This window comes from Haemorhous mexicanus, chromosome 24, assembly GCF_027477595.1.
Source record: "Haemorhous mexicanus isolate bHaeMex1 chromosome 24, bHaeMex1.pri, whole genome shotgun sequence".
In the NCBI taxonomy this organism is placed as follows: Eukaryota; Metazoa; Chordata; class Aves; order Passeriformes; family Fringillidae; genus Haemorhous; species Haemorhous mexicanus.
Window position 1 is genome coordinate 867,763 of NC_082364.1, and position 12,351 is coordinate 880,113.

The window sequence follows — 12,351 nt, forward strand, 5'->3', positions numbered from 1 at the left end:
GCTCTGAGCCGGATGGAAGGATCACATTTCCCACATGGAGCTGGCATGAGAGCGACACTCTGAGGCACAGCCACAGTGCTCAGAGCTCCAAGCTGCTGCCAAGGATAAATATTCCATGGTGGCATTGCCAGGGCCAAGAAGGAACCCTGCCAGTGCCAGCAGGTCTGGTCCCTTGGCAGATGTGTTCCTCAGGAGGATGCTCAGAGGATGGTTCCAATCAGGTTCTCTACAGACAGACCCCAAGGCTGCTGCAGGGACCTTAGATTTTCTTCCACTCCCAATTGATGCAGCTTTCTGTGGCAGTCCTTGATTCTGATTTTGATACAAGCAACAAAGAATGGTGCAACTGCTATCCCCTTCCTTCAGGCCCGTTCCTGCTCCATCCCATCCCAACAGGCCCATTCCTGCTGTATCCGATCCCATCCAGGCCCATTCCTGCTCCATTCCTGCTCCATCCCATCCCATCCCATCCCATCCCATCCCGTCCCATCCCAACAGGCCATTCCTGCCCTCTGTCCTATCCAGGCCAATTCCTGCTCTGCCCAGGGCAGCTGGCAAAGGGCAGAGGAGCTCTCCTCCCCAAAGGGCTCAGCAGTGGAGCAGCCAGCAGATAATACACCATGAGAGTAAGTGTTAGAGTTTGCTATTCTAATAAAAATGGATTTGATAAGGTATTAGGAATTGGATATTTCACATACTTTGTTCAGAGAAAGTTCAACAAAAAGAAAAACACAGAAAGGACTGAAAGAAGATCTGAGTTTTGCAAAGAACTGAACAGGACTGAAAAAAAAATAATCCTTTAACTCTGTATCCCCTTTCTTCTAGCTAAGCTGCTTAGAACTTCCTCTGAATCCCTAACAAAGATGTGTTTCCAGGCAGGCTGCGGGCTCGGGAGCTGCTCTGTCTCCCCCTAATGCTCCCCTGGTGCCAGCCTGGCTCCCTCACCCTCTGCTGCCAGGGAGGGAAGGAGTCTAGAGCCACAGACACCAAACTGCAGGGACAGAGCAGGAGATGGAACCTTGTTCTTATCATGCCCCCATCAAACATTCAACACCTTTTCCTTCCTCCCCCCTCTGACCTCCTCAAGGGCTGCACGTGGCTGGGATTAAAGCCAATTCCCCGGACTAAAACTTACCCGAGGAACAACTGAGTGTCATTATCCCCCACACCCAAACTTTTCAGAACAGACCAGCTGAAAGGAAGTAAGAGCAAAGAGAAGCACTCAGTAACATTCCTGAGAGGGCAGAGGAGCTCCAGCTGCTCAGGACCTGCCAGGGCTGGTGTCACCCACTTGCAGGGCTGCAGAGAGCCGGCAGAAATACAGGGAACGGCTCTCAGATATTTGGGGTGGAGGCACTGCTGGAGTGCTGGGAAAGCTGAGAATGGAAACATGGAAGTTTTTCCTTCCTTTGGTGATCACTGGGAAATACAAGACTGGGCCAGAGAAGTGGGAACCTCCTTGTTTTCACAGCTAACCTTGACAGGTTGTGTTTCTTCATGGGGTTTTTATTGGTGAATGTCACCCTGTGCAGGAGCTGAGCAGTGCACCCTCTGTAAGCACTCAGTGCCTGGGGACAGCAGCATTCCCCAAGCCCCACAGCACAGAATTCCACACTCCACACAGACAGCAGTGCCCTGCTCGCTTGGCCCAACAGGAAACATACCCTGGTAAACATTAGCTAGGAGGTAGTCAGGCACTTTTGGTGATTTGAATTAAAAGGCTTTTAATTGCTGTATTATATAACTTTATATAATCTTCTCCAGACAGTCAGTGATATGCTCACAGCATGCATATCCAAGAGGGAATTTTTCTCTTGCTGAAGCAAATCAACACATTTCAGCTGTGTGTGGGGGCAAAGGATTTGTTGAAAGGAGAATTCCTTTGTCAACCTGCCTGAAGAGAGGTGTAATTCTTCTGCCTCTTTGATCTGCTCCAGGGTAGCTTAAGCAGGGCTTGTAAAGGAGCCTCAGAAGGGGCCATGGATAATTTAAAGGGGCAGGAGAAGAATGGTGGAGTTTGGGACCTCTTTTCAAGGATCCAGGCTGAGCATCTTGTTCTCAGCTCTTCTGTGGCTATTATCTGTTCAGCTGCATGTCCAGATCCTCACCCAAATTCCAGGAGGTTTCCAGTGGAGGCTGGATCAGAACTGTGACAGTAATTTGTCATGATCCCTGCTGTGAGGACATGGGCAGATCAGAAACCAGAATTCCTCCAGATTTCTCCCCTTCACACCCATTCCCTGAGGTCAGGAGCCCCTTCTGCCTAAGGAGTGCAGGTGCAGCTCATGATGTACAAGGTGAGGCATCCCAAAATTTCACCCTGCCATTCTGGTAAAGCCAATGTTCACATTCCTGCAGAAAATGAACACAAGGGCCAGCTGAAGTTGGATGCTTTTGCACAGTAAGTCTAAACCCTGGAAATTTCATGGAATAATGTGCTGCACAGGAATATTTTATTTCTGTTCAAACTATGCATTAACATGGACATATTAAAAATGCATCAGGAAAATAAAACTTGAGAATTGCTCAGGAAAGTGTGACCTCATTCCCCTTTCCTTGAATACAGGCTTAAAGTTTAACCTCTGTCAGCTCCATATGCAACCAATAAATTCAACAGCAAAAGGGTGAAAAGGTACAGTACAAAGTGACCTTCATTTCTTTCTTTTATTGAGCAGGGGAGGAATGTGATTCAGTCCAAGTGCAGAAAGAAGGCAGCTGTAAGAGACATAGAAATGATTTTATTCTTAGGGCTGCTGATACTAACAAGGACATTAAATAATAGAATTACTTCTGGCTTTACAAAATGCAATTATTTTGTACTTAGTCTCTGTTCTTGATAATTTAATATTTTCTCTTTGCTACTGATTGACACCTGTGAAGGTGTTTTCTGGTGCCTGTGACTGGGTCCAATGGGAGGATTTCTGCTTTAGCCAGCTGAGACATCAGGCAGCTTCTCGAAATTAATATTACAGGGTAAAGGCACTTTGCCAAACAGCAATTCTTGACTTCATAAAGCTGTTGTGGTGGCAACAGCAGGGGACCCTCAGAGGGGCCACTTGGTGCTCCCTGTGTCAGCTGTACAATTGGCACCCACACTTCTCCAGTGTTTAAATGGCTTCAGTTAAATGAGACAAATTTCACAAGGATCTCCCTCCAGTGTCAAACAGCTCACTTGGGATTATCCTCAATTTGGACTTATGAAATTAGAGTTTAGGAGAGGTAAACAGGTCTTGCCACAAATACTTAAGCACATGAAATCAAGCAAAATTTGGGCAGTCCACTTGCCACCAATTTGAGCCCAAGCATTTTGCTGCTGACCAAAAGGAAGCCTGGGTGGGCTGGTGATAGGAGGCAGGGCTTGAGATAAGGGTGTAGCATCTTCAGCTTGCTCTAAAAAAAGTCATCCTTAAGTTGTTTTACTGTCCCTCCCTCTTGGAAGGTAAAGTAACAACAGAAACACAAAGCCCTCAACATCTCCTCATTCCAGGTGCACTCACAAGTTCTCCCAAAGGAAGCATCCCCCGGCAGCTGCAGGAACCCCAAACTCTCACTCTGTGTGCCTGGGGATTCTCCTCCTCTGAGACCCAGCAGGCTCAGAACAACCCTGTGTGAGTCAGCACCGGGAATATTTTCCCTTCAAGTTCTTTCTTTGTTTGGAAGCTGCAGCATTTTGCCCCAGGACATATGATCACAGCACACAGCTCATTCAGGCACTCGAGAAGGATTTTGTTCAACAAAAGCAAGATAAAAAGGCACACATGGGTCCAGGGGAGGCTCACTGTGCACTAATCCAACATCCTCTCTGGCAACCAAACACATTTTATGCTTCAAGAGCGATAAACTCAGAAATCAATTATCTCTAAGAACACTCCTAAGTTTTGGGTCAAAATCAGGCCCTAGGATGGCCCAGGAACACCCGAGGCAGTGTCTGACTCCACAGTGCATCAGCCTCTCCCCACACCTGTGTGTCTGAGGAGCTCCAAGACTGGAATTTTTCAGATGTAGGGTGATCCAAACTCCAGTCTGAACACATCTTTAGCATTTTCTCCATCAATGACTGTTATTCCCTGGGCCTCTTGTTAACATGGTTGGACATACAGGACAAAATAAGAGGGACAGAGAGATACACTTTCCTTTAAAGGATCAGGTTCAGAAACCCATTCTTAGTCTTAGCATCACCTTTGTGGTGAGCAAACACCCAAATTCTCCTGCTGGAGTTTCATCTTTTCTTTTGTTCTCACATAATTATCCTATTTGAGATGCTTGTGTGATTCCAGGGTCTGAATTTCACACCTCCAAACCCATCTCTAACCATGCTAAAAATAATGGTGTATCTGCCTTAATTATGCCTTCTGCATCTGCTCCCCTTTGTCCCTAAATTTCCTACCCACATTTCATCTAGGGTCTCCTAATGTCGAGATTCACACAAAACTGCATCAGCAGACCAGGATTCATCTCCTAAAAGGCAGAAAGTTCTCCAAACCCAGCAGTTTTCCCCACACATGCCCATGATGGAGTTATTGCTGCTCCAGTCTTCACTTAAACAACTGGGCACAGGACAATATTAACACTTGACTGCTCAGAGTTTATTGAGCAAGCCTAAATGATTGGTTTTTGCTGGAATGCTCCTTAGGCAAGGAACTCTTGAGTTTCCTCAGCAGTTTACTGGAACTCTTACCCACCAACTGCGGGAAAATATGCAAATTATATAACTTTGATCTAATCAAGGTCTTGAGCCTGTGTCAGAGTTTCCCCTGGCCTGCAGGCAGAGGTTAAACCCTCCTGGTGGTTGTTTCTCACCCTGCAGAGCCCTGGCAGCAGCAGGGATGTTCAGCTACCTCCGGGAGCGCTTCACCAGCCGCCTCCGGGAGCGCAGCCGGCGCCGGGCCAGGCTCGTCTCCAAGGATGGGAGGTGCAACATCGAGTTTGGCAACGTGGAGCAGTCCAGGTTTGTCTTCCTGATTGACATATGGACAACCATCCTGGACCTCAGGTGGAGGTACAAAATGACCATCTTCATCTCGGCCTTCCTGGGCAGCTGGTTCCTGTTTGGGCTGCTCTGGTATGTTGTGGCCTACATCCACAAAGACCTGCCCGAGTTCAACCCCTCCATCAACCACACCCCCTGCGTGGAGAACATCAACGGCCTCACCTCAGCCTTCCTCTTCTCCCTGGAGACCCAGGTGACCATCGGGTACGGCTTCAGGTGTGTCACAGAGCAGTGCGCCACTGCCATCTTCCTGCTCATCTTCCAGTCCATCCTGGGTGTCATCATCAACTCCTTCATGTGTGGGGCCATCCTGGCCAAGATCTCCAGGTCCAAAAACCGGGCCAAGACCATCACGTTCAGCAAGAACGCTGTCATCAGCAAGCGTGGTGGGAAGCTCTGCCTCCTGATCCGCGTGGCCAACCTCCGCAAGAGCCTGCTGATCGGGAGCCACATCTACGGGAAGCTGCTGAGGACCACCATCACCCCCGAGGGGGAGACGATCATCCTGGACCAGGTCAACATCGAGTTTGTGGTGGATGCCGGCAACGAGAATCTCTTCTTTATCTCGCCCCTCACCATTTACCACATCATAGACAAGAACAGCCCCTTCTTCCACATGGCAGCAGAAACCCTCCTGCAGCAGGACTTTGAGCTGGTGGTGTTTTTGGATGGCACCGTGGAGGCCACCAGTGCCACCTGCCAGGTGAGGACATCCTACATCCCCGAGGAGGTTCTCTGGGGGTACCGCTTCGCTCCCATCGTGTCCAAGACCAAAGAAGGGAAATACAGAGTGGATTTCCAGAACTTCAGCAAGACAGTGGCCGTGGAAACTCCCCACTGTGCTTTCTGTCTCTACAATGAGAAGGAAGCCAAAGCCAAAGAGAAGAAAGGTTATGACAATCCTGGTTTTGTCTTGTCTGAAGTCAATGAAACCAGTGACACAAAAATGTAGTGCCAGGTATTCCTGGGGCTGAGTTTTCAGAGAGAATTCAGTCTTGAGAGGATTAATAAATAATCAGTAAAACAAAACAGAAAGACGGGTTTGGGTTTTCTCTAGCCCAGCATTTGTTTTCTCAAAAGCCTCCAATCAAAGAGGAGCAGCATACCAGTGATCACTATTTAACTATTATATATATATTTCATAGAATTTATATTTTTATATCCATGGGACGTTTAATGAAGCTGCTATGTTGGAATGTCCAACTAGACGAAGTTTTCAGGGGCGTGCAAAGGTGTTAAAAAGCCTGAAAAGGTGGAAAGAAATTTTAGGGCAATTAAGATACACAGCTGCTGGAAGAAGAATGTGAAAAGGAGAGACAGAAGGCAAAGCTAAAGAAACCTAAAGGACTTAGGAGCCAAAACCTCAACAAATTTTCTGGTTGCTGAAGTCCTCTATGAAAACAGAGTCTGTGGCTCTGGAACTTGAGCACCTTTCAAGAATTCCTTCCCTCTTTCTGGAACAATTCCTTCCCTCTTTCTTTAGGGCTGGTACAGCTGCAGGACAGAGCAGTAAAGGATGGGACAAGCCTAGGAAATAGAGAAGACAGGGCTTGGGCCAAGCTGCTGCATCTCCAACTCCAAAATGTGACTTCTCCCCTCTGAAAGCCTTTGACTCCTTTCAGGGAAAAAGAGCCAAATGGAAATGACAACTGAAAAACCAAGGAGAAGCAGAGACCCACTCTGGGACAAAAGGAATTTTGCAGCTTATTCCCAACTGTCCCAGCCTTCATCTGCTTTTCACTGCCCCAGGAGCTGCCTGGATGGGGAATAGGGAACCATTTGAAGACAACTCTTCAGAAAGGTAGGGAGATGGAGAACACATTCATTCCTTCACACCTGGTAAAAAGCACTCCACTGGGAGAAGAGAGGAAGTTCCCAGCTCTGGATGTATCCTTCAAAAAAAAATCCCCAATGCAAACAGAGATTATCTTTCCCTTTGAAGCACAAAGGTCTTGTTCAAACAAAAACACAGCCCAGGAGCCTCCTACCAACATTTAGCTTCAGATTTGGCTCCAAACTGTTCATCCCCCCAGAGCCAGACATGCATCCCTACAGGAAACAACTCCTGCTCAGTGGGAGCTGAGGAGTGCTGAACATTTTCTGGGGGTGATTTCTGACATAAATGCAACAAGAAGCTTCAATACCTTTTTAGTGAATTTCTACTTCCTCACAGTCAGTTTTTTTTTCCCCCAATTCATTCTGTTACTGAGAGTCCTAGTGGCAGACCAAAGAGTTTTTGGGAACTCTTCCCAGCAATGTAACTCAACTCATCAGTTTTCAATGCTGTGGTAAAATGGAAATCCTGTTAAAAGCTGCTGGACTAAGTGGTTTTAAAAGAAGGGGAGAATTCAGCAGGTCAGATGATAAGAGAAATCTGTGCTGCAAATGAGCACAGTGTGAGTATGGAAATCAAACTCTGGGAACCAGGAGTGTCCAGGTCCTGGTCCCAGTGTAGCGTGAGCTTCTTTCTTGGGTCAGAACAAATCACTCTGCTCTGTATCTCCAATTGCCATCTGTAACATGGGACATAAACACTGACTTTGTACAGAGAGCAATGGTATGAACAATTATGTCACTAAAGCACTTTAAAAGCCAATTCTCAGCTGTGTCAATCTTTCCTCTGTGCACCACTGTCACACCCTTCTCCACTCTGGATGGGAAGGTCAGCACACAGAGTTCTGCTCTCATCACACATCAGAGCTACCAACAGTGGCTGTACCAGGGCCGGAACTGAGAATGGAGAAGCAGGAGTGAGACCTTTGAGGTAACTTACAGATACTGCCTGATATTTTAATTGTGCTGCATTGCAACTTTGCAAACCAACAATGTAAAAAATACTTTACAGTCCCAATCACCACAGCACCTTAGTGCCCTTCCTATAATCAGCTTGGAAGGGCAGTTTTGAACCCCCAAAACAAACATCAAGAAATCAGTGGCAAAGCACAGAAATCTCAGAGGGAGCAGGGAAGTGAAATGATGTGTCCAGAGACCCAGAGTGGTCTGAACCAAAAGGCTGCTCCATCCTTCCAGAGCTGCATTTCCTCCCAAGGCTTCCTGTACAGTTCCCTGGGTGTGATGTCTCCAGAAAATGGCACTGTCAGGTCTCAAGGCTCACAAGCTGCACCTCTTACCCCTGGGAGAAGAGATGCATCAAGATGCCTTTAATAGAAGCAGAAAAAGTGTCCCCACTGGACAAAAATAGCAAGTCCAAGGGAAATCCATTTGAAAGGTCAAACCCAGCTGTGCAATGAGGAGTCAGGGAAGATTCCTACCTTAAGTACTGGTTTGGGATGTTAGTGCTAGTGGGAAAAAGAAATCAAATGCTCTGCAGTGCCTGTCCAAAAGGTGGTGTACACCCTCCAAAGCCTAGAGGGTCCCTAAACGGTGCACTTCCAGGTACTGCCCCTGGAAAGGCTCCTCAAGATCCTAAACCTCAATGTTCTTCTGACCCAGCCATGGAACCTTTTGCCCTGTCTCTGCAGCGTGAGCATGAGGAGGTGTTGCTCCATTTCTAGATGCATGAAGTGCTCCCAGAGCTCAAAGAGAAAACACCTTATCCCCCTGTGGGAATGGTTACCTGTGCTGAGAAAACACCTGATCCCCCTGTGGGGGTGGTTGCCTGTGCTCCCTCTGCTGACAGTCACACCTGCCTTGGAGCCTGCAGCACAAGGGAGCTGCACCAGAGGAAGGGTGGCTGTTCTTTTGTGTATTTTGGTGTTACTGGAAGGGATCCAGGAGAAGAGGAAATTCGAGGGGATGGATCCAAAGCTGACAGGGCCATGGCTGAGCTATCAGGCTCCCTTAGAGCGGGATTGTGCTGGGAGCTGACTGGGAATCCCGGAGCGAGCCTCCCGCTGGTGCCACCCCAGGAAGCCCTGGCAGCCCCACAGCAGCAGCAGGAGATAGAGCTGAGGCAGAGCCCAGCAGCAGCACAACAATGAGTGGAATTTCCTCTGGCTGTCCAGGCAGAGCAGTTTGTCACCCTGCAGATAAAGGCCCGGCCAGGAAGGAGGTTATCGGGGACAGGCCACTCGGGACACGCTCCGGAGTAAAGCTATTTTGGGGGCTGTCACCCCTGCTGCCATTAAAAGAAAGTTCAGTTAAGAGGATGAAAATAAATTTAATCTTGCTGAGCAGAAGTGGCTGGAGGGAACCACAGAGCTGATACTGGAAGACAAAGGCTGGGCTCTTCACCCTGGCAGGGCTTCACTCCTCCAGCTCTGCTCAGGTCCCTGCTCCCTCGAGTGCCCTCCTGCCTTTGGGGCTCCCCACTCCATGGGACACCCTATGGAGCTGACAGCCTGGTCCATACCCTGCAAAGCTCTCAGGAGAAAGGCCTGCCCTTCAGGGGAGCAAACCAGACCATTGCTGCTGGATTAAGGCCTAAAGGATTTCACTGGGAAAGCCAAGCAGCCAGGCTTGGGAATAATGTGTCTGCACTAAACTTAATTCATCTTCTCATTTCACAAACAACATGTTTCTTCTACTGTATTTATTTTAAACACTCATTCAAGCTGTGCATAATAATTCAATCATTTTGAAATAGATTTACTTTCCTGCTGGCAAATGAATAAGGCATCCTGCTGACTGCTGGAGAAAGGGCCATGAATTAAAATAACTGCTTTTGGTAAACTGACATGTGCTGGTTTGCTGTCTGTCTGCACACATGCTCTGGAGGAGCTGGTGAAAAGACACCCCTAAATAATAATAACAACAATAATAAGAATAACAAAATCCCCTGGCACATTGTTCAGATGCTCCCACTGACTCGCACTGCTGGATTGTGGCAGACCACTGCTCACAGGCTGCCAGAGAATGCCTGGATAGCTCCTGCCTGGACACAATTCCCTGGAAACTCTGCTGCTCACCACAAACCAGTCAGCAGGGAGCAAAGACACAAGTGATGGCAGCTGGGGTGTCCCATCCCCTTCCCCCTCCCAGGCAAACCCTTGGGAATTCTGCTGGGACCAGTCAGGATTTCCACCTCGTTTCTTCCCCCTAAAATCACCCCTGCTTTGATCCATGGTTGTGGTGCTGGCCCAGCTCCTGCTCCCCACAGGAGCAGGAAGAAAACACAGCACCAGGCCAGGAATGTGAGTAGAGAGAGGGAAGCAGAGAGGGAAAATGTGCAGGTTCCTAAACCCTCTGGTGAATTCTCCTGCTGCAGCTTGGGGAACCTCTGACACCACCAGCTCTGGCCCTAAATCACATTTAACCCTGTGACAGCATCACTGGAACTAGAGTGAGGAAGGCTGAAGCTCTCTCCACGGCTGCTCAAAAGATAATTCCTGAGGCCAGGCTGACATTCCCGCGGTGGAAGCATCTGCCTGGGGACACTTTCACTTGAAAAAACTCACTGCTGCACATAAATTCTTAAATTCTGCCTACTCAGGGGAGGTGGATGAGTGAGGGGAGGCTGGAGATGAGACAGACTCACTTCGTGTCTCCTTTTTTTACACTGCTGGCCATATTTAAGCAAAGAAAGCATTAAGCCCTTGCTCTTCTGAGCAACCACGTCCCAACCAGCTGTGCAAAATCACCAGGTTCATTCATTGTGACAGCCCAGAGGCAGGTCGGGATGCTGGGGACTATCAGGGATGCTGGGGACCACCGAGGATGCAGGGATGCAGCCATACCCGATGTTTTCTGTGCCGCCGCCACAGGATGGCACCGCTCACCTGCGGATCAGCAGCTCCGCAGCCCCCAAACTCCGCATGGCGACCGCGGCAGCCTTGAAAAGCAAAGCAAGAATTTATTGGGACTGTTCCGTGTTTTATTACACAAAGTTCAATGCATTAGTGGCTCGGCTTTGGCACGGGCCGTGCTAGCAGGATGTATTTAGCCCCTTCACAGAAGTGTTGGAAATTCTCGGCGGTGAATTCGGAGCTGATGTGTGAGTGGAGGGCTGGGGGCTGTAAACATCGGCTGCCGCTGCACCCAGTGCAGGGGGGGGGGGGGGGTGTCAGGAAAGGCGAGGTTGGGTCTGGAGAGACCCATATTCCATAGGTAACTCTGCTCTGGAACGCCAGACCAAACACTGCTCCCTACTTTGTGCCTCAGTTTCCCCAGCTGTTAAAACCCAGCAGCACTGTGGTGCTGGGCTAATGCTTGGATTCCACGACCTCAGAGGGCTTTTCCAATCTCACTGATTCCATGATTCCACCACAGACGGCCCCGGGACAGCCCTGAGTCCTCGCTGTGTCAGTTTACAGCAGTGCCCAAGGCTCCTGCTCAGATGAAGCTCCCCCGTGCTCTGAGGTGCTCCTGGTGCAGCAGGGAGCCACCCCCCCAGCCCCCCCCCAAGGAGTCACTGTCACTGTGGCAGGGCCTGCAGAGCCATCACACCCCTTGGGATGGTTCTGGAAGCCCAGATGACACCCCTTTGTGCTGCTGTGCCTGGAGCTCCCCAAACACTGCTATGGAACCAGCCCAGAGTCCCAGGATGGTGTGGGCTGGAAGGGACCTTAAAGCTCATCTCCTTCTACCCCCATGCCAGGCCCCCTGCTCCCCTCTATCCCTCATGGAGAAGGAGGCTGCTTCCCAAATTCCCACAGCAAGGCTGGGGTGCTGGTGCCACTGGGTCTGCAGAGCTTGGAATGTTCTGGCTGAGGATTTGGGGGAGCTGCTCAGCTCCCTGTCAGCCTTGAGCCTCCAGAAATGAAGCATTAAGGGAAGTTTTAAATCCTCCACAGAAACACCTGCCCCAAGCTGAATCCCTTTCTTAATTTGTTTTGCTGTAACACCACAGTAGATTCTTTATATCAGATATGTGTATATATAAACACACACACACACAATATCAACCAGGTGTACATATACACACAATACTATCAAATGTGTGTATATATACACACACGATTGTATCAAACATGCATGTATACATATACTGTTCTATGAAATATACATACATCTATATGGAATCACAGAGGGGTTTAGGTCAGAAGGGACCTTAAAGTTCATCCCATCCCACCCCCTGCCATGGGCACTATCCCACGTTGCTCCAAGCCCTATCCAGCCTGGTCTTGGACACTTCCAGGGGTGTGGTAAGTGTATATATATAATAGATCGATGATAGATGATAGAGATAGATAGATAGACAGATAGACAGACAGACAGACAGACAGATGATAGATAGATGATAGATAGATATGTATATATTGTACATGGGTCCTGAGGCAGACAGAAAACCCAGGGAAGGTGTTCAGGTTTCTACAGGTGCCCTCTGCCAACTCCCCTGCCACAGCCCCCTTCAGCCACTGCTCGGGGACACCGGGAACACCGACCCTGTGCCCAGGGCTGGCCGTGTCCCTGTCCAGCCCGCGCTGGGGACACCGGGACACCGGGAACACCGACCCTGTGCC

At 49.0% G+C, this 12,351-nt stretch overlaps 1 protein-coding gene across 1 annotated transcript; it reads left to right on the forward strand.

Annotated features, from left to right (window-relative positions):
* Nucleotides 1-4,754: 4,754 nt before the first annotated feature.
* Nucleotides 4,755-5,942, forward strand: KCNJ1 (potassium inwardly rectifying channel subfamily J member 1). Its single transcript, XM_059867200.1, has one exon. The coding sequence runs from the start codon at nucleotides 4,827-4,829 to the stop codon at nucleotides 5,940-5,942; it is 1,116 nt and encodes a 371-aa protein (XP_059723183.1). The 5' UTR covers nucleotides 4,755-4,826.
* Nucleotides 5,943-12,351: the final 6,409 nt, after the last annotated feature.

What these genes read in the sequence shown, in the direction of transcription:
- KCNJ1 (XM_059867200.1), top strand. Translation starts at nt 4,827, where the DNA reads ATGTTCAGCTACCTCCGGGAGCGCTTCACCAGCCGCCTCCGGGAGCGC.